At 37.3% G+C, this 25,923-nt stretch overlaps 3 protein-coding genes across 4 annotated transcripts; 1 reads left to right on the forward strand and 2 right to left on the reverse strand.

Moving 5' to 3' along the window:
* Positions 1-432: 432 nt before the first annotated feature.
* Positions 433-3,716, reverse strand: arpc4 (actin related protein 2/3 complex, subunit 4). The gene is made up of 6 exons (XM_020933831.2): positions 3,637-3,716; positions 2,350-2,468; positions 1,876-1,987; positions 1,700-1,795; positions 1,336-1,506; positions 433-884 (listed from the first exon to the last, which is right to left on the reverse strand). The coding sequence occupies exons 1-6, from the start codon at positions 3,637-3,639 to the stop codon at positions 879-881; spliced, it is 507 nt and encodes a 168-aa protein (XP_020789490.1). The 5' UTR covers positions 3,640-3,716; the 3' UTR covers positions 433-878.
* A 206-nt stretch (positions 3,717-3,922) lies between these two features.
* LOC110168390 (ras-related protein rab7-like) lies at positions 3,923-15,459 on the reverse strand. 2 transcript variants are annotated; one of them, XM_055160177.1, is made up of 6 exons: positions 15,171-15,459; positions 8,880-8,942; positions 8,231-8,357; positions 7,042-7,260; positions 6,092-6,220; positions 3,923-5,558 (listed from the first exon to the last, which is right to left on the reverse strand). In XM_055160177.1, the coding sequence occupies exons 2-6, from the start codon at positions 8,930-8,932 to the stop codon at positions 5,466-5,468; spliced, it is 621 nt and encodes a 206-aa protein (XP_055016152.1). In that variant the 5' UTR covers positions 8,933-8,942; positions 15,171-15,459; the 3' UTR covers positions 3,923-5,465. The 2 variants fall into 2 exon arrangements, with proteins under 2 accessions (XP_055016152.1, XP_055016153.1); XM_055160178.1 differs by lacking the exon at positions 15,171-15,459 and adding an exon at positions 15,040-15,058.
* A 1,929-nt stretch (positions 15,460-17,388) lies between these two features.
* Positions 17,389-20,707, forward strand: si:ch211-157b11.8 (fibroleukin; the record flags this gene model as incomplete). Its single annotated transcript, XM_020933851.2, has 6 exons — positions 17,389-17,625; positions 18,139-18,328; positions 18,565-18,642; positions 18,742-18,854; positions 19,395-19,657; positions 20,365-20,707. Coding segments are annotated over 6 exons (1,224 nt in total), but the record flags the coding sequence as incomplete, so codon positions are not given.
* Positions 20,708-25,923: the final 5,216 nt, after the last annotated feature.

The raw sequence follows: 25,923 nt of genomic DNA on the forward strand, positions 1-25,923 counted from the left end.
ATGTGAATGAAATAAAACAACTCCAGATATGTTTGTGATGAGGAAACATTATAAAGTAGATCAGAAAAGAGCGCAATATGGGCCCATTAAGAACCACACATGCATGGTAGTTGTCCACTTTTTGTTTTCAAATCAATTTAATGTATTTTTACCATTACTCGTTTTCCTTTTGCCATTTTGGTCTCAGAAGGTCTTTGTAAAGAGAATTTTGGACGTACAAAAGTTGTGCTTAGATATATACACAATTTAATCTTCACAAGGCTACTGAGTCCATTCACATTTTTGCCAATGTTAAGTCATGGTTTAGTCCTGTTTAGACTTGCATTAGTTCTTGTGATAGAACTAATTTCCTTTGGAGCTATAAGATGAAAAATTAAACCAATTTACCTAGAATAACTACGGTAAAAAGACTGAATAAAAAACAAAACTCAGTTACAAAGAATAATGATTTTATTTTGTCCACAGCATTTGTTTTTGAATCTACAGCAGGGTCGAAATCGTTTTCCAAACATGCATTTTTGGTTTGTGTTCAAGTCTAACACTGCAAAATGAAATGAAGTTTATTATAGTTTCTTATATATTAAAAAACATTTAAATTATTTGATAACAAACACATGTGACCCTGTGCTCAATATGTAAAATATATCTTTAAGGACCTGCCCTGATAAGTACTTGTGTTGTAAGGCAGAAAAACTAATGTCTAATGTGGATATTTTTATTATTTACAAATGTGAATGTTATTGGTGAGCACAGGGGTTTGGGGTAAAGGTCAAACTTGAAAGTTCTTGTTGAAGTTTGTCTCAGAATGGCTTCTTCGTGAGCGCTCCACAGACGACGGTCAACGTGGCAAAAGGAATGTAGGTTTGGGGCTTTTTCAATTAGAACTACAGAAAGGGGAAAAAAATACAGATTATAACATTAGAACATTAGAATAAACAAAAATTGAAATCACATGTATAAACTCATCATTGTTTGGATAAAAATAAAGCTGGAAGAATGATTTATATTTTTTAATATATTGACCGTACCAAGTCAAAAATAGAGCCGACAGTCACACCCTATAATTGTTGACATTCAGTTCAAATTTAAAGAGGCAGAGTGAATAATGAGCTGTATCTTGCTGTGTTATAATACAATAATTTCAGCAGAACACAATAATCATTATGTCATTGATCCACAGCCACATGCTAAAATTGTCTGAATTTTCTCAACTTTATAAATCCCATTGCATTTCTATTTAAAATGGTATCAATTCATATGATCCTCGTGCTTTGATATATCCCTTTGTAGACAGTATGGTAGACATTTGTCACAATAAACTACAACAAAACTCACATTTTTGAGAAACTCTTCGGCGACGATCCTGGCCCTGGCATTGACCGACAGCTTCATCTCACTGATCTCTTTGTCGATCTCCTCCATGAAGTGGATGACGAAGTCCACCAGTTTGTGTTTGTACATCTGCTCTGTGTGGAAGTTTGTGATCAGGAAACTGATGTCATAGCCCTGAGCAATGAAAGACACAACAAGGAATAATACAATTAGATAAGACAAGACACACCCTAACCCAAACCACAAGATAGTACAGTGTAGAATGACCTTGTGACCTTTTCCATCTTTGGAAATATATATATTTGAGAGCCCTCAGTTTAAAAGTAAGTACAGCAGAATAAACCCAAAAGTGTATGTGTATATTTACCTCGACTGGTTTCCTCCTTAAGATGAAGAAGTTCTCAGCCCTCATCATCATGAACCGCATGAACTTATGGCACAGGATCTTCTCGATCTCATCGGCCTGTGGCACATTCACATTATTTATATCAATATGTTTAAACTATATCAGTCTGACACACTCTCCCTTGTCCTGTGTCTGACCTGTTTGACAGCGATGCTCACTCGCACAGAGTTTATGGAGCCCTCAATTAGAACCTTCTCCTTCTCATTTCGGCTTATGATGACAGGCTGAAGCAGCAGCTCTTTACTGCTCCTGTACAACGCACACACAGTCCACACACTGTTAACATCAGGGTAATGGAAGTGATGGCTCAAGGTTTGTGTGGCTCATGGTGGGTTTGGAGTGAATGATGAGTGGTGCATATGATATTTTAATGTAACTTGACCAGAGAGAGCTAACTTGGTTGGAACTACAAGAGGGAGCTGATTTGTGCTCTAAAAAAGTCTCACAAAAATTACACTCACAAGCTACCTAGCATTAGTCAGCAGCTTTTGATTAAGTCTCTCTCAACATTTTGTTGAAAATCAAACACCTAAACTGGACCATGAATGCTCATATTGATCACAGGCTCCAACATGAAACAGCCCTAAGAGGTCGTCCTAAGTCATCCTCACCTGACCTCCACCTCAGGCTTGTTGTGCCGCTCCACAACTTGAGACGAGAAGTTCTCCAGGCACAGAGCAGCCTGCAGCGTGGCCCGGACCGCGTTCAGATACGGGCGCAATGTAGCCGTCTGAAAAAACAGAAAGGAAGGCTTAGGCCTGTTTTAATAACACGTTTTGGAGACCTATATATAGCTGAGGAAAATACGATAAAAGATAATATTGAAACAAATTTATACAACTGATACAGTAACCCTAAAGCTGGATTACTCCCAAAACTACTCTAAACGTACAGCACAGTTAGCTACAAAATTAGCTACAAAAAAGCAGAATAAAATACTGAAGTAGTTACAATAAAAAGTCATAGAATTATTTATTCAACCCTCAACCAAATCTAATCGAAGTTAGAAAAAGAACAAAAACTCCCCACAAGCACAAAGAAAAGACACTCACAATACATATTGACCCAAAAAATTATTGTTCCATCTTTCATATATTGAATGATAATTTGATACAGTACATTTCTTGACAGGCCTTGGGGGACTGTAAAATACACTATTAAATCAAGGTCTGTGAATATACTTCACATTACCTATTAATCAGCACTGATAACAGAAGCCTTATCGTCTACAACTCTACCACCTGACATACTGGGCATAAGCTCAGTCTAAGAACCTAATCAGACCAGTGATTCTCTCTGTTAAATATGTATGTTTGCAGCATGTCCAAATTAAGTAAGCTTAGTTAAACTGAGTCACATAGCATATGCTATAACCAGGAACTAGGACAGGAGGAACAGGAAAAAAAAACTACTATTATCTTTAGAGAAGCAGCTGTTCAAATTTTATTAATACAGATTTAGGTTTAAGGACTTGTACCAGAAAATGTGAGAAAGTACATTCTTTTAGCTACAAGTGAATACAAGATTACACTAGAATACCGTTTTCCGTGGTTTTAATGAAGACTACGGTCATTTCTCTCATCTGAATAAGTTCATTTCCAAACAATATCCTGTGGAAATTACAACTGCAATATCAAAGGCCACATGTGTGTGTATAAGCGAAATAACATGTAAATCGCTGTCGCTTTTGGTCTTAGAATAATGTTTTTTTCATTGACAGGAAGCCAATGCTAACGATGTTAGCCAGGTAACGCTAGCCTAAATAAAATTAGCGGATCAAAACGCATTTTAATATTTGAAAAGACGAGAATGTAAGCACGAGTCATTTTAAAAGAACATTACAGGCGTTAGATCAAGGTCAAATGATCAGATTTAAATCAATATTGGCATTTTCTTACCATCTCTGTGAATGAGGAGGAGAGGCGTAAGGCGGAAGTAGCTACACCGGAAGTAGCGCAGATGTGGCAGACAAAAAAGGTATAAATAAAAGAAATATTAAATCTGTTATGTGTGTTTAAAAAAAGAATACATAAAACACATAACAGTAACAACAACTAAATAACACATAAAGCAAATTATTTGTAGTATGTATTTTTCGGACAGGGATACTATAAAAACGCAAAGTAAATAAATATAAAGAATTAACTAAATTATCTACCCTAAAATGAATTACAAAGCCAACACTTCTATTCAATAGTTTTATTTGTCGTCCCAATTTCTTTGTCCACATCATTGAGATTGAGGTGATTTTACATAAGGAGATCGAGTAATAACAGGGCAGAAAGTTGAACCTTTTTATGAAGAGTTGAGAACATTTAATTTGTTAATATAGTCAGCCTTTACCATCTATAATACACCAAAGTACACAATTTACCTGTAAAAATATGGCGCCAACCTGAGCTACAAGCAGCGAGAAGAGTGAAAACAAAACAGGACATTTTTGGACAAGTGAGTGCGTGTTTGACATTTCAAAGCACTGGTTTGGATGAACATACAGCAGTAATAGCAGTTCAGGTAATGTTACATAAAACGTACATATTTATATATAAGGAGTTAATTCATGATGAAGTGAGGCCTTAAAGATACAATCAAAAAAAGTGTACGAGATATTTTATGTTTATAAATAGGGCTGCACAATATTTGGTGCATGTTTTTATCAAGACAATTATGTACAAATGTGGAAAAAGTACTATTTACTATTTATTTACTGTTTACATTATAGGCTAGATTTAGATTTTCAAAAAATGTCTCCATGTTGGAAGCTGAACCTCAAACCACCATTACAAACCACAGGAATTGTAAACCCATTTTAAAAGGTGTACTATAGAACTTTTCAGGTGGAGGGTTCACCACTGCTTTGACTGCAAGTTTTCCTCAATGTTGCATTACTGATCTATTGCTCAATCACAGGTGTTTTTATTGCTAAAAAATACCTTGAAAAACAAACATTCTTAGTGTGTGTTGGTCACCTTTCCACAGTTCTGACCTATAACTTGGTTTAGTTGTATTTACTTACCTCCATAGAAATAGATACATTACATGCCATATGCTGAAACATTCCAGGCAAAGCAATAATCTCTCCATGGAGACAAGCAAGTGGCATACCCTCTACCTGACAAGTTTCCTAGAGCACCTTTAAGTAAACCCCTGTATTTTTCCCAATATTGCGCAGCCCTATAAGTAACTGTTACAGTTCAGAGCTTAATTTAAAAATGTGCAGAGGCAGACGTTGCCCAAAATCAGCCATCCCTTCATTTCTAAACTAAAAGAAAGTGCAAAAAACATGGTTCAAATTGAACTCAGAAACAACACTGGATAACTAAAAATATATATACAAACATATATAACTCAATTTGATTTATATTGACAATAATAAGCAAAAAGTGGGAAAGAGTTAATAAGATGGGATGCTGAAGTTAGTCAACATCTTTGTCACATTACAGGGCCAGTCCCAGAAACCACTTTAACAATACGACGCCATCTTGTGTTCAACATTGGCCATTGCAAGAAGAAAAACTGCACAAAAGCCATGTATTATAAGGCCTTTTCGTCTTCTCTTGTATGATTCTTTGGGTACTTGAAGTGTGGAAAGTGGGAATAAGAAATAAGGTGACATCCATAGGAGGTTGTTGTGATTGTGGTGGAATGGCTGAAGGAGGAAGACCAGTAGGGGGCACTGTTCCCCAGGAGTAAAGGTGCAGGTGACAGTAGACACAGGTCCGGGCTCTTAGCAGCTGCAACTTTCCGCTGGAGGTTTGGCTCTGTCATTCCCAAGCTGGATCTGATCTGGGAATTCATTGTACACCGACATGTCTGTTTCCTGCAAGACAAAACAGTGAAGACAAAAAGTGAAAGCAAAGTGAAAAGTTAAGTGAAAGTTAAATAGATTTTTGTGACTACAGTAAAAATCCATCAGAATCATATGTTTATCTACATTCTGTTAAGTATACTAAGGCAGAGGTGGATAGAACATAGTTACATTTACTCAAGCCTATTAATAACTTTTGTTTTGGTTACATTTCACACTATGAATACTAACAAAAGCTTTTGTGCATCCAGTTACATAAAAATCAAAATATTGTCAATATGTTTTTACTCTTACTTGAGTAATTTCTTGGAGCACAACTTTATGCTTACTATTATTTTGGAGTAATTGTATTTTTACTTAAGTACGGGTTTTGGCATTTAATATTTCACAATGAAAGTAGACATGTTTAGTTACATCCTGAAATCAATAGAAAAGTGTTAAGATTACATGAATATTGATCAAACTGAAATGATAACCACATGGTCTTAGAATATTTCCCAGCCGTAGTGTAACATTATTAACAACAGTATAGTATTGTATGGTACCTGTTTGAGGGCGTTGCGTGCAATGGTCTGGAATGCTTGTTCTACATTGATGGCTTCTTTGGCACTGGTCTCAAAGTATGGGATGTTGTTCTTACTCTGGCACCAGGCCTGGGCTCGTTTGGTCGTCACCTGAATGTTCATATGGAGTCAAGTTAGGACCAGGGACGATACTGTATGACATTACATAGGGACAAATTGACAAAATATAATGGTATAGTAAAACTAGCACTATTATCTTGAAGTAGGTGACACATATATGATGCAACAAGTGTTAAAAAATTTGACTTTGAAGGAAAATTTTAACTAAACTAACTGTCTTAACTAAGGACTATGCTAACAGAAAATTCTCATAAACATAACAACTATAAAACACAGAGGAGAAACTATAAGTATTAGATAGTTCTACACACTTTTGAACTCACCATAGATTTAAAACTGAGATTTGCATAGATGAAATAAAAATGAAAATGAAATAAAAACAACATACTTAACATTTGTTTAAAACTGTATTGTTACCAAGGTGGTAGTTATTCAGCTGTCGTCTGTTTTTTCACCTCTACCTCTCGTAAGGTTGCCAAAAAAATTATACTGGGATACTTAAATAGATACAAAATAAAATTAAAAGAGTACCAAAATTAGATACTCATGTGAAGTACTAAGACTGAACAAATCAAGTTGGACCACTCCTGAATAGTTTTAGAATTATCTAGATCTATATTAGAACTATTAAAACGACATTGTAATATACAAAATAAACATTATTTTGTGTTGCGATAAACTGAATATATTATTGTGATGAAATCAGTATTGAAGCATTCAACAACACTGATGGTTTAAAAAAAGGCTAATGATCAGATTGGTATGAGCAACAACTATCCAACTGTAAAGGAAAGGTTTGAATAGAAGTAACTTATAACCCCTTATTAAAACAACTTGACTCCACGTCTCACCTGTCTGTTCTCCAAGTCGATCTTGTTGCCTAGCACCACAAAGGGGAAGTTCTCTGGGTCTCGAGGACTGGCCTGGATCAGGAACTCATCTCTCCAGGAGTCCAGGGTCTTAAAGGTGTTTGGGGCGGTCACATCGAACACCAGCACACAGCAGTCTGCACCACGATAGAAAGCCACACCCAGAGACTGGAACCGCTCCTGCCCTGCTGTGTCCCAGATCTGGACAATGAGAAGTACACTTTACTGACCCCGGTGGGACATTTGCCCTCTGCATTTGCCCCCTTCTTCAATGCTGCAAGAGCTAGGCTTGATCAGAACTACCTTAGCTGGGGGATTACCATATCGTATCTTGTCTTCATTCTTTATTCAATGAGGTTTTCTTAACCCATTGACGCCGGATGCTGCGCAATGCAGCGCTGAGTCCTCTGTCGGTGTTCCGGATTGTCTGGCAATCAGCGTAACTGGTGAAGGCTGGGCCACATCTGGAAGCATGGGGGGGGGCGTGTCCTCCTCTCGCTTCCATTCACTCCCATAGAGACGCAAAACTGCCAGAGCTGTATTGTCGCGTTAAACCTTCTTTATCGTGGCGTATTATTTCTCCATTGAAAAATAATCCAAATGCATCCCGAACATGGTCAAAGACAAAAATGCTGACAGTGACCATGACAGTGAAGACAACATTTGTGTTTGACCATGTTTATTTGTTACACGACATAGTGATATAGCACCTGTTATAGGAGCGTCTGGAGCAGCGACCAGATCAAGTGGTTGAGCGCGTTCATGCGCTGCAGTAAAGAGCAACGTTTGTTACTTCAAATCAGGTCTTGATGGGAACATGTGCGGGATACATTTGGATTATTTTTCAATGGGGAAATAATATGCCACGATACAGAAGGTTTAACGCGACAATACAGCTCCAGCAGTTTTGCGTCTCTCTATGGGAGTGAATGGAACCGAGAGGAGGACACGCCCCACATGCTTCCAGATGTAGCCCCGCCTTTACCAGTTACGCTGATCGCCAGATAATCCGGAACACCGACAGGGGACTCAGCGCTGCGCAGCGCAGCATCCGGCGTCAATGGGTTAAATGCACTCTGTAACTTATCTGGGTGAGTGTGTAAAGTAATTAATCAAGGCATAAAAATGTTGTATTTATTTTAAATGATCTATTTCATGTCCTTTTATTTACCTGCATTGTAACAAGTCGGTCATCCACCATCACTTCCTTAGTGAGGAAGTCGGCTCCTATTGTAGCTTTGTACTGGTTACTGAACTTTTTGTTCACATACTGGTTCATGAGGGAGGTCTTCCCCACACTGAAAAAGAGGAGAAAAAAAAAACATACTAAACCTGCCACAGCAAGACAAGAGACATATGAATGTTCCAAAATGTGTGTCTTAATGTAATATTTTACATCAACTGAGTAACTGGTCTTGGCAGTCTTCTGAATTGTTCATGACTGATTCACAGTACAGTGATTAGCTGGCAGGACTCTCTCGTGTCTCAAGATGCATGTTTGAGGTGAATGATGCATGGTGCATGTGAACCAGACCAACCCAAAGGCAAAGTAAACAGAACTAAATCTAGTGCACAATGAGGTCGGTCCACAGAGCGCAGGAACATGTGTGAAAACGACTGAAAATTACAGGATTCTACAAAAAAAAAATTGCCAAATCAGCAGACTATAACATTAAGTCACAATCATGTTTAGCCATAACATTTGATACTGTAAACAAGTAAAAAAGCAAAACCAAAACAGACTCTAATCCCTTCCTCCTCCTCTTTCCCTCCACCTTCCATTTGAACACTTGACCTCTAGACAGGTGAACAGGACTTACCCAGAGTCTCCCAGAATGATGACTTTCAACAGCACCTTCTTCCTCGATGACATTTTTTCACAGCTGTAATGACAAATAGACATCGAGATTTTTAGGATCAATGCACCATAAAATAAAGCTTGAAACAATAAATAAATCAAAATTATTGGGATTTATAGCATAGGTGTTGTTTCTCGGACAGATTGGTAAACATTGAGAGCAGAAGTGTGCAGGCAGCTTGTCCCTTCAAATACCAGTCATTCCAGTCATGTGCAAATCATGAGGACCACATCAGTCTTGGCTACAACACCACAGAAATAATGTGCCAAATATTGTACACTTAAAAAAAATGCACACAAAATTGGTTGAAAATACATAATATATTACATGATGTTAATATAGATAAGCAAGACCTAGTTTGGACAGTTACATGATCTTAGGGCACACCTATAGCTTACTGGCTTACAAAGTTTGTCAACTCTCAATCACAAAATTGTATGTAATAGGATGCATAATCGACTAATTGTGACCACTCTTAGTTGTCATTTGTAGAGTCCAGTTAATGATTACCATATTATCATTATCATATATATATTATCAGTCTCTAAAACACATACACAGAGAGTGACATTATAAAATCAATAAATAATTTCAGTTTTTCTTTAATAACTGATACTTTGCGGTGATATCACACTGCAGGTAAGACAATGCACAAATTAGCAAAAACTGCTACTAATGTTTAAATATAATCTGAAAACTCAAGGAATAATACAAAATGGATTTAAAACAAATAATTTTCAGGAGCCTGAGCGTTCATGATCCTAACCCTAACCCTAGGCGTTTGAGTTTTGACAAAAAGGGTCACTGAAAAAGCTAGCTAGTGACTGTAATTTTCCCTGTGAGAGAATTTTAAGCGTACTAATCATCTCACCTGTTTTAGCTCTTTATGGTCAGATTATGATTAAGAATAAGAGTGAGTAACAGAGCTTCTAACAGAGTAGTGCTTTCAGTTAGCTTTACACCACCCAGGGGAAAGTTCCTGACATCAGCTGCAAAGTATCAATACACTTTGTAAATAGTTTCTATTTAGAAGTCTTCAGTCACCAAATTTGAACTTGTATTTGTTTGGAAATATATACAAAAAAAGTACAATATAAATAATTGTTTCACTAATCAACTAATTGAAAAATAAATTGCTGTTTGGTTAACTATAATCATGACAGCCCTGGTTATTCACAGAGCTTTGTTCATCATATAATTTATTTCCCAATCAAGTCAACATTTACCCAACACAAAAAAAGAAAACCTGGAAAGTCCCTTTTATGTTTAGATCACATTCAGTGGATAATATCTCCATTATAAACATATTTCTGTTAAGTTTTAAAAATAGTCATCTCTTGGCAGTATTAGTACATATTCCTATATATTGTTTTCATAATACAATACATTACATTCATTTCCTGATCTCTCTGGTCTGTTGACTCTTCTTCCCGTTTGTGTGGCTTTCATAGCTCAGTTGTGAAAGAGCTGGTGAAGTAAAGACTAAGAGTTTATCTTATCCAAGCTCAAACAATCCAAGCTTTCTTTCAAATACCTAAACTCGCTTGACACTATTTCTACACACAATGCTTTACAAACTGATATTTCACAGTGACATGATGCTGGGGGTGTTCTCCGTGTTCTACATGCAGACTGTTCAGCAGTTACCATGGTGACACAATGCACACATGAGCAAATACTGCCTCAAAAGTTTTAAGAAAACTCAAGAAAAATACAAAATGGATTTAAAAATTATTTTTAGAAGCCTATGATCAGTACAAGCATTCACGGTCTTATTTATGTGTTTAATATTCAACAGAAAGGTATGAGCGTCTACTGAAAAACTGTTGACTAATGGCAACTTGGCAACAGGTTTATGTGTGAGAGACTTGAACTAACCTGTTGTAGTTCCAACTAAATCAGTTCTTTCTAGTGAGACTGTGTGTTAAAAAAAGAAGCTGAAATTAAGTCCAACTTGAGTAACAGAACTTCTAACAATAGTGCTTTCATTTAGCTTCACAAACCACTGCAAAGTATCAATAGTCTACAAAAAAAATATATAAAGAAAATATTATTACTACTACCCACGTACATAATAGAAAATATGGTGAGCATTTAATAGGATTAAAGTATTGCATAACATTGTGTGAAATATTTGGGTGAAACTTGGACTGCATAATGGAAAATAAAAGGACATTAGTCAGAGCCCTTTTGAAAGCAGTTGGCCATGGGATAAAATGGTTTGAATGTGAAGATTCAGGTGCTCCAAGACCCTCTTCCATTCAAATAGAGTATGGTGGGTTGAACTACAAGGGAGGATGTATTGTTGTGGGCATTCTCTGATCTAAACCAAAGCCTTTAAGATTTGACAACTGCAAAAAAAAATGCAATTGCATTTTGGGTTTGAATGCGATTCACTGTCCTAGTTTGGTGTAAAACTCAGATAGTGTTCTGATACAGCTTCAGATCATTCTGAAGTTATTCAAGAAAGGTAAATTTCTGTCCTGTGTCCCCTTTTAGCATTGATACCTGCTCAAATGAGTATCTAGTTTTGATACAAGTTTCAGTATAGATTTGTATCTGATTTTGAAAACATCTGAAAACAAAAAGAATCACTGCTACAAACAAACAGGAGGAATGTTTGTCATGGAAATCACGTCTCTGCACCACTGACATCTATCCATTCACTTCCTGACGGTAAAACCACAGATTCTCGAGTTACAAGTCAAACCTGCAGATGTAACAGCCCTCACATTCTTCACATGCACTTGACTCCTGTAAGAGCTGTGGAGCTATGGAGTCTAACATTAGGCCTGTCATGATAACAATATATTATTTCTTAAAATATCATAAGAAACTACCACTGATTAAACTGCTTGATTCAGATGATATTTTAACCCTTACAGGTGTTTTTCAGATTCTACAATGTGATGTTATCATACTCCCAGTGGGCAGGAGACAGATTTCCCTATTCATTACATTCTACTTTGCAAGTAAATATTCAAAAAATACATTCACACATGTTGAACCTGATCATTTCTAATACTAGCCTCTAGAATTTGTGGTACTGCAACAGAAATCTGCATTTTAGCAATATTCATTTCAGCTGCCCCCCCAATGTATTTAATTATTGTCCTATAAAATGTTGTAATGTCTTCTGAAACTCAGTAATAGCATACATACAAATCTCATGACTGTTTCCCAAAGTATACCCATAAACAGTTTTAGTCCTGGTTTAGTCCTGGCATCAGTCCTGTTTTAGTCCTGGGATCAGTCCTGGTTTAGTCCTGGGATCAGTCCTGGTTTAGTCCTGGGATCAGTCCTGGTCCCTCATGTCTTAAGTCACTATAGGACAGTACTGCAGATATCATGAGCCTATGCAGGTTGCTTTCATAATTGCCAATAGTTCCATTTTGACATTTAAGTTAGTAGCTTTTTTATATTTGTTATTTTTTATATCTCATGTCGGGAGAATTGGGTGAACAGCATACCCTCACATATCACGCCCATTACACCCCTGCCCATAAAACAAGAGCTGCAATAAATAAATAGTGCAAAAAACACAAAATGCAATGTGTAAATGTGTACTGATATTTAAAATTACTGTATATAGCTGTTAAAGCTCTTTAGGTCAAAAGTAGACCTACATGTATGGCTGTCAGCATCTAATTACAAACCATTTTATTTTAAAATAATCAGGACGTGCGTGTTGTTGTAAGCCTTATGTCAAGGCAAAACTTTGCTCTGGACTCCAAGAGTTTTGAAATGCTTATAAAAATAAGGTAGGTGAGGAATAACTTTGAACCACCACAACCAGTTAAAATGAACTAGTTCTATTTTTCATGTTTTAAGACGGTAAAGCTCCAATGGTAAAAAGCCCCGATAAATATATATATGATAAATACTGACTACTAAAAATGGTTTCTTCTGTAGTTTATTGAGCTATAAATTCATATAGTAATTATTATGACAGGGCAACAGCTGTCACCAAAATCACATGGTCTGCACAGAGTATGACAATAAAACAGTGAGACATCTGAATTATGCGCTGATAATGTGGATCTAATCAGAAGACTGTTACACATCTTAAAGGGACAGTAAAACATATAACTTTGTAAGAAGATGGGAGATACATCAAAGGTGTATCACAATTGCTGTTTTGCAGATACGCTAAATTTAATATTGATTAAATCATGTATAATAAAAACTTAAAAAATATTTTTAAAATGCTGCAAAATGAGCAGATTAAAAATGAAAATAAGCCTAACTGTTGTGCGTGAATGAGTGGAATACATTTTACACTGTATTCACATGTGTTTGTAATAAAAATCTGAAACTGGGTATTATTTATGGAAATTTTGTTTTAATAACACCATCTTTGATATAAAACGGTCTTTCCTTATGTGTTTTAGGGTCTGTATAGTCCATATAGTGATTACAAAATACTATTTTTTTTTATAGTTGACTAGTCACCATTGTTGCAGCCCTAACTGGACTGCTATAATCGTCTGAAAAGTCATATTGTCCACACCTCAAGAAACCACCATATTTTAAGGGGTAGAATTACCAATAAGTAACAAGACACAGGCAATGCAGTTACAACATTGGGTTATTGATCCAACCAAAGTCTGTACATTTCCTTAAGCTAAAACATTATGTAGTTTAGGAAAGTGAAACTACACATCTACAAGTTACATTTTACAGTGGAAGAATCCAGTAACCGAGCCACAAAAAAAAAATACAAATAATACTAAATTAAATTAAATGAAAATAGTATTTATTATAATGTATGCGTCTTAAAAATCTTTCTGTATGCTAAATGTGGGCTGACTGCCACTTTGTAAATACAGACTTGTGACCAAAAAAAACCCAAAACATGTCAACTTATTCATGAGTATAATTAACACTGGGTAGATGAAATGTTTTGCTTAGTAAAGAACAGGCATGAAGCCTTGTTTGAACAGTTTAGTACAAGGAGGGTACTGTACAAAATGTGACTACAATAGTTTATAGTAAAACAGTTTGTGAATGACTTTGCAGTTAATTAAAATTGCATAATTTGTGGAAAATAATCAAAATTGTCCTTATATTGTTCCCAAAATATTGGTAGAGCTTATCAGCCTTTGTTTTTCTGGGTTGCAAACAATCGATATCAACACTGGCCATGAAAAACCCATACCAATCACTCGATTTTTATACAATCAGTGCTGTATCTCCATTTTTCCTCAGTTTCAGCTCTGGTCAGTCTTGTAAATACTGTTGTTTAATGATCTTCAATAGACTGCTGTTTGAAAACTCTCTAAACATTACCTCACCAATCACCAGACACAAGCAACTGGTTTGACAAGTTGTGACAGTTGACAGACTACATGGCAACCGAATAATGAGTCACAGAAAAACATTGGAAAGTCTTTGACAACAGTCACATGTTGGTCCTGAGTCAAGCAAGAAAATCCCGGAATATTTCTGTATAATATGAGAATTTACCATGCTGATGCAGGCTAAATATAGATAAAGGTAAAATAAAATATAGAGAAAGGGTGGCCTTAAATGTCAATAAACAGTACAACAGAAAAAGAGAAAAAGAAGTTCATGGTAGTATTAATATTAGTATTTCAATGAAGCTATGACAATACAAGAGTGGCAAATTTTCAAAGAATTGCAGTGTATAGGCTTGCATAATAGACATCATAGCAAATGACTAAAAATCCATTGAAATTATATATATATATATATATATATATATATATATATATATATATATATATATATATATATATATTTATAGTCTATGAAAAGCAACTTGTGCCATATTAGCTTGGGTGGACTTACAAGACATAAACATTGTTGATGTTGTTGGTTAAGAAAACGAAAACAGATGCTAATAATATTCTCTCAATGTAGGCAAAAAATTAAATTGAAAGTAAAATTCAGATTCATAATGTAATGTAATTTTACGTTTGATTTTACTCTGAACTCTGAACAATAATCAACATGTCCTCCGGTCAAATCCTTAAACATGAATGTTGTTGGACAAGCAAATCGTTTATTACAAAGACTCCTGGCTGTATCTACCGACACTCTTTCCTCTCGGATTCGACTAAAAAAAGAGCTACAAATCGGCCTCGTTTTGACAACTTACCCTTTGACAAGACCGCTCCATCAATTGCTATACAATCTGTAGCATATTTAGCATCAGATGGTTAAAAAACGTGACTAAATAAGCAAGGAAAGCAATCCCCAAGGAAGATAAAAGTCACATGATGCACTTACTGTCAGTCTTGCAGTCTAGAGACGACCCCTCTGCAGGCTAACCACGGCTAGCTGTTTTGTTCAACTCGGTTTCACGGAGGCAAGCGGGCTCAAGAGGCGAGATTACAGGATGCGGCTACTTTGGCAAGTCCTGTCACATGTAGCACGCGTTTTGTCTTAGTATAAGTAAAGTGCTAATGTAAACAGATGAGGAAAAACCTTTAAAGTATAGGAGAAATTTGGCACTTTGCTAGAAGGATGCCAGCCGCCGAGCTCCCCGCTGCTCCTGCGCTTTTTCTTCCTCTTTCACTTCCTCCAAACATCCCTGCGTCATGACGTCAGGCGTAAATAGCCAAACCAAGCCCATATTCCCGGTAGCTCTCTCAAAATTGATAGCAAAGATAACAGGGTATTTTTGGTGTTATGAGACGCATTATCGTTGTTATTCAATGTCCAAAATAAAAGTGAAATTAAATAATTGTTAAGTTATATATTACTGATTTTTCTATCGAAATAAATACCATGTAAGATAGGCAAATATCTATATACAGTAATGTAGTCTGACCTAACCATAAAGTAGCGTTTGTAAGTGGTAAAAAGTATGGGTTCGACAACTGAACTCCAATATAATATTGATATTGGGGTGCTCCATGATAACTGCTTACTCTATAGTGAAGACAGGTCTCCCAGTTCTTGTTTCTGTTGAAAACAATAAACTGGACAACATGCAGTGGGGATTAGGGATGGGACAAGATCTTGTGAGAAAATTGCCACAAGACTATGCACACATGAGGAAAATGATCTTGTGAGATTTTCTGTAGATCTTGTGAGATATTTACATTTGGGCATTACATGGCTACTATAACCACAAAAAAGAAATACTGAGGCCAAATCTGTGAACTGCATCGACCAATTTATTTATTATAAATTATGTCAAAATCTCATCTTGTCTTGTTCTTACGTCCCATTTTGTCGAATTTTGTTAAAAAATGTCTCGTCCCAGTTGGAGGCAGTTGGAACTCTATGCACAGGGCTCTGTGCTCTCAGTACTTGAATTTGAAGTACTACTAGCAAGTGTGTGTAAAAAGTGTTGTTTCATCCACTAGAGGGCAGAGCAGTGCCATATTATTGAAGATATAATTTCAGCCATGGTTTTCTTCAGAATTGAAAGGACACACTTCAGTGATGTTAGAGGGGTCAAAGACAGGTGAGTGGTCTCCTGTTAATGAACAGAATACATTTCGCTCAACACTGTGAATGCAAAAGGAAGTCAAGATGAAGAACAGATATCAGTATTAACTGAATAGATTGTGCCACTTTTTTGTAGTCTTTAAACCAATAATTAACAAAAATCTGTATGCTTTGATGTTTAAAAAAAAAAAAAAAATTAAGAAGTTAGGGTTAGGGTGGTTACATCTGTTAATCTATCTGGATGAAAGATTGTACTTATTTTCCTTATTCATGGTATCAACAAATGTAACATTTATAAAATAACAGTTCCTCCTCACTATACTCATTACACTGAATGACATACAAATATTTCACACAGCAGATTCATCATGTTCACTTTCGTCCCTACATTCAGACAGAGAGTTCCTGTCGAGAAGATTGTTTGCACACCTTGTTAGTGGAAGTGTGCCTGTGCCGTTTCCTGATACCTGGAATAACTCGGCTGTTTATAGAAGAATTCCTGCCTTCTCGCTCCTATTGAGCCCTCCATTTTATGACCTCTGTGTAAACACAAACACTGAGACACAAAAGGAAGTGAGACACAGGATAAGTGCCCAGAAGATGGAAGATGATCTAAAGCAGCGACGAGCATCCAGGTCAATGCATGGGCTTATGAGAGGTAATGGTGTGGGAATGCAAAAAATTTTAATGAATATACTAATAATGCCCACAGAACTCCAAAACTAAACAGCAGTGCAGCCTGTTGCACTGTTCACTATGTGATTGTTGAGTGTGCACAGGGAGATGCACTGATTGTGAGCGTCAGGGGGTGGGTGCATTGGTCCATGTCAGACACTTATCTAGGAATCTGAGCCAAAGGACCCTCACAGCAGACAGTGAGCAGCCGACAGCACCAGGACATGACCTGAGACCAGGCTCTTCCTCAGACAGGAGCACAGCCTTTAGACAGTTTAGACCCATTTCTAAGGGACATGCTTTAGTGCACAGAGGACACACAGGCTGCAGCAGCAACATCAGCTCTGAGGTGGAGTGACTTTCTGTTGTATCTATTGTGCTGTTTGGAGCGTGTGGGATGCTCCTGCTCCTGTCTCTGCTGGTTGGAGCCATGATGCCCTCCCAGGCCTCCCCTACCTGCACTCAGCCCTCCTGCAGAGAGGCTCTGGTGGCTGCTCTGGTCCCTGGGCCCTGTGAGGGTCAGCCCGGGACAGGCAGCTGCAGGACTCTCCAGGCAGACGCACCGCGGAGGATGGAGCAGAGACAGGACGTCAGTCACACTCACACTAAGGTAAGTGCCCAATACAATGGTTTTTCAAATCATATAAACTGTCTTACATTTAAACTGAATAAAGTGCAAAATGATAGCATAGGTCCATAATGACAGTAAGTCACTTCTGTGAGAGTATTGTCTTTCAGTGGTCAGAGAGCTGTCTGAGCCCAGACTGTTTATTCACATGTGCTGCTCAGAGTGAGCTCTGGCACGGGCCATGGGTCCCCTCTCCTGGGACTGTGGCTCTAAACTTGGCACCACCTCCGCCTCCTGGTGCGGTGGCAGTTGACAATCAAAGATGAGATAAAATTAGGTCGGCTTTAAAAATGTCCACATCAGCTGGTTGTAATGAGCTCATAGTGAACAGGTGTGGCATTATTACACAGGCTGATGTAAGTGTGAGGGACATTTGACAGACAGTCCACATGACATCATGTTGTCATTACACCTAATAGCTACAACAGCACAGTCTAAGGTTCTACTTCAACTCACTCCTTTATCCCATGAGACTGTGGTGTCCTGTGTGTGCAGACAGGAGTCAAAGAGCGTTTGGTTCAGCTGCAGCGCTGCATGCGCTCTGTCCAGGAAACTGGGGGCCCCTGGAGTCACGGGCCCCAGGAGGACTCTCTGGGGGCCATTCTGTCGCTGATGGCAGCGGTGCTGACAGAGTGTGACCTTCACTGTCACAGCCAGGCGCTCGGGGCCATGGCCAAGAGACTGGGTAAGAACTCACATGAAGTCAGAAGGAAAATATTCAATAAAGTATAAATCTAAGAGGCAGACATAAAATGCTTTTGAAAAGAAAGGTTTGTAGTGGGCAGAGATACTCAGTGACAGGACTTCTTTCACTCCAGGGGAGAAAAGTTTGTTGAAAATGAAACCAACAGTAGTTTAGGTATATTTGACATAACTCTAATCTAATGTGTCTGATAGTTATATGACTGTATATTCTATTAGAGAGCGCAGCAGTGGGACGAGAGGGAGAGAAGGACCTGCTGCTTTTCCTGCAGAGCATCACACAGCACACTCCCACAGGTAACATCACACATCATCCATACACATTATTACATTATCCTCCATCATCACAGTCCAATAGACCCTCTGTGACAGAGCACTGTCTCGTTTGTGCCTAAGTCCCTCCTTTAGAGCGGCTGCATCCCAAAGACTGTGCAGAGATTTACAGGCTTGGCATCAAAGAGAACGGGATCTACACCATCCAGCCTGACCTGCATGGCCCAGCTCTCGAGGTATTTCAGACACATCACACTCATAAAACACGCAACACTCCTCTGTTTTTAGTCACGCCCGTGCTATCTGTGGACCCGATAATAGGATGGGTTTACAACATCCAAGAATCCCTGTAGAGTAAAACTGAGCTGGAGGACAGGTCAGAATTCTATGGGGAATTTGCTGTTTACCAGTCAGATTGCTGTTCTTTTTCACATGTTTTACTCTATAATTGATGGGCACTACAGCAAACAAAAACAAACAGAAACATAAACCAAAGTGAAATTATTTTCAGAAAGTATTGTCATTATTCTACCCTAAAGGTGTGCTTATTGTCAGTTGAAAGAACTTTATGACATTAGATAAATACTGAATGTTTGCTGACCCAATTCCCAACACATATAATATGATACACAATAATGATGTGTGAATAAATTTTTTTTTACCGTAAATCATTAAATGTCCCATTGAGTTTCATAGGCTTTTGCTCACCATCTAAGATTATGACATAATCAGTTTCTATAACATGAACGCAATCTCTTTCCCCTGTTTTGTCTCAGGCTAAATGCGACATGGAGGCAGCGGACGGTGGGTGGACAGTGATCCAAGCACGTTACGATGGGTCAGAGGACTTCAACAGGACGTGGGAGGAGTATCGAGAGGGCTTCGGGAGCCCACTGGGGGAGCACTGGCTGGGGAACTCAGCCCTGTGCGCCCTTACTGCAACAGGGCAACACCAGCTCCGCATAGAGCTGGAGGACTGGCACCAGCAAAAGAGACAGGCCACCTACAGCAACTTCAGAGTGGCATCGGAGGCACAGAGGTGGGATACGTAAATACAAGAGTTCAAAGTTCAATGTCTTCTTCATTCCCAGCGGGTTATATGTCAGATTCTAGAATGTAACATTGTAGTTTCATAAGTTATATCCAAGACAAATTGACAAATGTTGAACCTCATAATTTCTGTTAAAAGTGCAAAGTGTAACTTTTCTGGTGGAGGGTCCGTCAAATGCTTTTCTCCATGGAGATGCTATTGGTTTGTCTGGAATGTTTCACAGTATGGTATTAAACCTTTCTATCTTCATGGAGACCAAACCAGACCAAGTTACAGGTCAGATCTGTGGAGAGGCAACCCCGTTCACAGTCAGAATGCCTGTTTTACTTTGTATTTTTGAGCTAGAAGAGCTGTTTACTGTCATACTGAGGAACATTTCAGGCAGAACAATGGCATATCCATAGAAATAAGCAGGTGACAAACCACCAATCAAAAAGTTACACAGTGCACCTTTAATAATAAAAATAATAAGTCATTAGAAGTTACTAGTTATTTTACAACAAAAACTTGCATGTTAATTCGAATCATAGTTCACCACATGGCAACATAAAGAAAGTACCATTATCTTATGTTGAAAATGACTTTTGTCTAACATATTTTTTCATAATCACTGTGATATTAAATTTGGTATCAAACTTATTCCTTAGTATTGCAATCAAGTGTGAAATTATATGACTGTGACAATCTTTCTACAGGTTTCGTCTGACAGCAAAGGAGTTTTCTGGAGATGCTGGAAATGCCCTTAGCTACAGTAAACGCTACAACCATGACGGCAGATTCTTCAGTACCTTTGACAGGGACAACGACAGATACGCTGCCGGGAACTGTGGCCAATACTATGGGGCAGGCTGGTGGTTCGACGCGTGTTTAGCTGCAAACCTCAACGGACGCTACTATAGGGGGCGCTATAGCGGAGTGACCAATGGGATCTACTGGGGCACGTGGTACATCCTGACAGACGGGCGGACTGGAGAGCGCTACTCGTTTAAAAGAGTCGAGATGAAGACGAGACCCAAGAACATCCTGGGAACGTCATGAGAATGGGCTAAACTGGAGCTCTTCGTTACACTTTATTATTACTGCACTTTAATTAGCATTAATAAAGCATCAAGAAAGACTTAATTCATAATGAACAATTAGGTTATTAATGGTTTATGGTAATTATTCAGGCTTAGTAACTATCAAATTAAAGTTCTTTTAATCGTCTAAGTAAGACACATAGCAAAGGAGAATTTCAATTCTATCAACTGGAAAAATGTTTTTGTTTGAAATTTTGTCCACTTGACAGAATTGAATTTCTCCTTTGCTATCTAATTAAAGGATAACAGTTAGTAATTAAGGTACTAATTAAAAGGTCTGTACCTGTTTTTTTCATGTAATTAAATAAAATCTGTTTTGACTGAATACAAATATATTGTAAAAGCAACTCTTATGATGAAGATGAAACCAATGTCATACTATAGAGTGTTTTATTCTTCATGAAACAGGAAGTGTGCCATTAGTGTGCTATTGTTTGTTAGCATTAAAGGCCTCTGAAAGTTGTATAAAGCTCTTATTAAATTATATCAGTGAATAAAAATGCTTGGAATGCATTAGGTAAAACTAATAACTTTGGAACGCTGCAAACTAGTTAAATATTTGAAATTTTTAAGACAGTAAAAATTAAGTACTGCACCTTTAAGTAATTACTAAGCTTGAATCATTCTCAATACATTTGTTCATTATGAATTTAAGTCTTTTTCCATAATGTATTAAGGCTGATTAGGTGTAATTACTATTCTATTTGTTTGCAAATGGCAGCTATGGCATCAAAGACTGATCTAAAGGAATAAGATATATATTTGGCCATATCCTCAATGATTTTCATATATATCTATTTATTTAGTTCCTTTATCTATGAATCTTGCCTACTTGCCTAAAATAGACAATGTGATGTGATGTTTACTTTCTCTGATTGGTTTGTATGGCTTTATAATTGTATCGCTGCATTTTATTTTCTGATTCAGCAATGTCTATCTAAATGCATGCAGTCGTCATTTGATCTGTGCCTATTTTAGACATGAAACTCCAATTGACAGGAGACAGTATTCTTTGGATAGAGCAGCACTATTAGAATTGTCTAGCCAGGCTAATTAAGTCCTGTGGTGACCTAAACTCTTTATATAAATTACACTATGTAGACAGTAGGAATTACAGTATAGAGGACAGCTGACATCATGTGACTACTGTGGAACTGAAGGACACATTGGCTCTGCTGAGGTCAGCATTTGCAATTCAGAGCAATTCATAGCTCCAGTTCTGCTATAAGGAAGTCAGTATTTAACCATTTTAAAATTAATCCTGAATTTAGTTGCCATGGAAGCAGAGTATGTTTTGTACGATCAACTAGTACATTAGGATGTGAAGAATAGGTATAAAACTGTCCATGATTGAACAAAAGGAAAATGTGTACAGCAATTGATTAAAATATTTGTTGAGAACCCTTAATGTTTTAAGAATGGAATTATTTTTCACAATATATTCAGATTTGGTAGTAGTACCATTCAACCCCAATAAAGTATTGTCAGTTGACTTCAAGTTGACAGAAATATAGTCAATTTGTGAACTCAAAACCTGACAAATAAGGATGAGGTTCAACATTTGTGGATCATAAATTTGGACATTTCTATTTAGCCCCACATAATTTTACTTACTTCTTAGACCCAAACCTCCACCTAAAAAAACAAGAGGGACTATATTATTTCACAGGGATATAGTGCAAAATTCTGGGCCCTGAGTACAGATCATCTTGGTGGGCCTGTATTTGCATCATAAGCAGCAAAGTAAAAAGGGGGAACAGAAAGTGCTTTGACAAAAATAAACTTGCTTCAGTACAAAGAATTATCCCATTGATATTGTAAAAATATGCTGGCATTTGCACATACACGCTGGCACACATTCACAAGAGCTAATAAACCAGTGGTAATGAAGCCTAATCAGCCATAGCAGCCATTAAAGAGATCAACTTTCCTTTTGATTATTGCTCTTTGTGCCTTTGTGAGACTTTATTGCACCACGGGGCTGCTCTGTCTGCCCCCTTGTGGTTCACGCATAGATTATATATACACAGGTCAAAGATTACATAAATCTTCTGGTAGATTTGCTAACAGGTTACAGGTATACATAATAATTTGGCTCATAATAAATCTAGTAAGCAGGTGGTATATTCGTAGTAATTGGTGAAATGAAATTTATTTTCATAGCATTTATATAACATTTAGAGCTAATATTTAAAATGTTTTACTATGCTCTACTTCAGCCATCCCCTTTCCAGTGCATGCAGTGCATGTGTGTATTTGTGTCTGCACTGTCATGTTGTTATTTGAATTATATGTGCAAGTTTGAAATAATTATTCTAACTATACTCGTGAGAATCATCATGGTGGACTATTCTTCCTGCTTCTGTGTGCCGCTGACACTGTACATATCGCTTTGCCACAACACAATACTTTTTCTGCTTTTCTAATCATGCCACATCAACATATCAATATTAAGATGAAGATTTATGCAAATCTGAGAGTCCTATTGCTGGTTGAAAATTAAAATAGATACTTCAAAAAATTGCAAAATGCCTTATTGGTTTTCAGTCATTCAGTAATTGTGATTAGAACAATATTAATTTAATCATTTAAATAATAATCATTTTAAATAATAAATATAATCTTTCTGTTACTGTAGCAGGTCTATTTGATTTTAATGTTTAATGTTAAACAAAAAAAGAAATTTTAAAAATCCCTTTTAGCACAAAGAAAAAGTACACGCAATATATATTGAGTCCCAAAATCTATTGCTCCAGCTTTCACACTACACGATATGCCGATATAGTAACTATCGTGACAGGCCTACTTAATAATGCATAGGTTGAAATTGTGCAATGTATATGTGATGTGCAGTTTGGGCATCTCTCTGCAGGCTGACATGTGAGGAACAGAAGGCCACAGTACACACCACAGTATCCTGGCACACGCTCTGTACCACCGTGATAGCACGCGCACAGTGGAGCGCTCAGCATCAGTTGTCCCACGGCCGGAAGCCTTGGCCGGGCAGCAGTTAGCCCTCTCAGCCCCAGAAACCCACCAAGCGCTCGGGTAAAGGGAAGTTACTACTGTGCATCTCAGAGGAGACAGAAAACCATCAACCGCCTTTAATCCTTTATCTGAAAAGCAAGCGGCACCAATGTTAAAGGACACGCACAACTGTCTAAGCAACAGTATAAATCTTGTATATAGACCTGTCATGATAATTTCTTACATTTTCTTTGTTATAGTAGGGAACATTTTGTTATAAGATTTGAGCTCAAGTTTGAAAAATAACTTTTATGACTCATTATCAATACAAACTAACAACTCAAGTTTTTGATGTTGCTATTTATTAATTGCAGTTCATGTTTTTTAAAATTATATTCTGTTTTTACAATAGTTCTTGGGGTATTACTGCTTTAGGGTTATTGGGTCAGTGACATAATTTAATTTCAATTATTTTATTATCTAAATATTATTTTATTGTTATTATTAGTTTATTGTTTATATTTTCTTCAGCAATATATAATTTTTCAAAATGTGAAATTATATCAGGCCTATTTATTCAATATTACACTCATACACAAAGTAGAATCTCTGTAAAGTTTATGTTAGGTAAGCCAACTTTTTACCTTTAGCCATTCAAATGAAGGACTTTAAAAAACAATGTAAGTCTATCAAGCAGTTATCTTTCTAGAAACCATCACAGTTATTATGTACCTGCATCTAATTGTTTTCATCTTATCCCCAACTCCAACCCCAACTAACTTCATGTCCTCTTTCACTAAACCCATAAATCTCCACTTAGGTCTTTATCTAGGCCTGCAAAAAGCCTAGATAAACAGCCCCAACCTCAGCATCCTTCTCCCCATTCATTAAAACCATCTCATAACCTGACTTTATCTCCAAACCATCACAAGAGTTGTCCTTCTGACATAACTACCATAACTCTATACATCCTCATCTTGAAAAGAACCTCAACATCTTGCACTCTGCTTCCTCCAGCTCCTGTCCTTCAACGATCAACATAAAAAAATCTGCCAATGTTATACAGCGGGGGGCACTGTTGCTCAACTAAAGGTTAAACAGGCATTTCACGGTTGTCAAAAATTGGACAAGTAGCAGCTTTTCAAAAAGTAACTTTATTTGACTTTAAATAAAAAACTAAACAAAACGTGTTTCTTATTTCTTTGTTACCAGCCTATGGACACTAGTTAGACCCAAGTACTTCTGTAATTATCCAGCATACATAAATTTGTAATTGTTGAAAATATTCATTATAATACATTGTGTCCATATTACATTAATTCATACATAAAGTTAAATCATAGATGTAAGAAAGGCATTTTTAACTCGATCAAGCAGGTAGTAATTAGTATCCGGCCACTAGGGGGACTTGAGGTCAAAGGTCAGACTACATTGGTGGACGTATGAGAAAGTTTGTAAAAAAAAATTACTAGACATTGCTTCTGATGTACTATGAAGAATGTATTTTTGATTGTTTGGGGATGTTGTTTATCATCATGTTATTTATTTATTTATTTTTTTTAAGTTTTTGTTAAGATTATTGTTGGGGTGAGGTTCCAGAGTGAAGGGTGAGAAAAAGGGGGAGTCAGGGAGTTTTCCTAATATCTACGTTTTGCCGGCTAAAAGAAGACAGTAATGATAATTTATATTGTGTTTTTTTATGTTTATTATTTCATCGTTAATCCCATATAAAAGTCTGTGAGCATTGGTGCATTGTTAAAAGGAAGAGATGTGGGGGAGATAGGGGAGACAGTTGGCGTTTTGGCTGAGTTTTGGTTAGTACACACCCCAAACCAATAAACTCTATCCTAGATATGTAAAAGTAGTCCATCGCGCTCATTTTCATTGTTGAATATACGGTATGTCTGTCATGAGATTAGGGGGGAGAGACGGGTAAGTTTTGGGGTGAGGTTTTCTGGCTTGCATTCGTGGAAATGTCCGTTACGCGGTCTCCCCTCTCTGACCACATGGCTGTCTAAACCTCACCCAAAGCCTGGATGGGCCTAAACCATCCGTTTGAAACCGGAATCACAGAGCACAAGTGTATCCTGATGTGGTGATGGGGTGAGGAGGAGGGAGGGGGCTCTGTATCTACTGTTCCATCTCGATCTACACACAGCAAGAGGTGAGTAGGAGTACACACCACGACCAAACAAGCACACTGTGTCT

The sequence above is a fragment of the Boleophthalmus pectinirostris genome, unplaced genomic scaffold (assembly GCF_026225935.1).
Source record: "Boleophthalmus pectinirostris isolate CB_2022bp ecotype Guang Dong unplaced genomic scaffold, ASM2622593v1 HiC_scaffold_3, whole genome shotgun sequence".
NCBI lineage: Eukaryota > Metazoa > Chordata > Actinopteri > Gobiiformes > Gobiidae > Boleophthalmus > Boleophthalmus pectinirostris.

What these genes read in the sequence shown, in the direction of transcription:
- arpc4 (XM_020933831.2), bottom strand. An exon ending in AAGCCTGAGGTGGAGGTCAG is followed by an intron (nt 1,988 to 2,349) that starts GTGAGGATGACT and finishes TGCGTTGTACAG; the next exon opens with GAGCAGTAAAGAGCTGCTGC. An exon ending in TGAGCATCGCTGTCAAACAG is followed by an intron (nt 1,796 to 1,875) that starts GTCAGACACAGG and finishes AATGTGCCACAG; the next exon opens with GCCGATGAGATCGAGAAGAT.
- LOC110168390 (XM_055160177.1), bottom strand. Translation starts at nt 8,932, where the DNA reads ATGTCATCGAGGAAGAAGGTGCTGTTGAAAGTCATCATTCTGGGAGAC. An exon ending in ATCATTCTGGGAGACTCTGG is followed by an intron (nt 8,358 to 8,879) that starts GTAAGTCCTGTT and finishes CCTCTTTTTCAG; the next exon opens with TGTGGGGAAGACCTCCCTCA. An exon ending in TCGACTTGGAGAACAGACAG is followed by an intron (nt 6,221 to 7,041) that starts GTGAGACGTGGA and finishes ATGAACATTCAG; the next exon opens with GTGACGACCAAACGAGCCCA.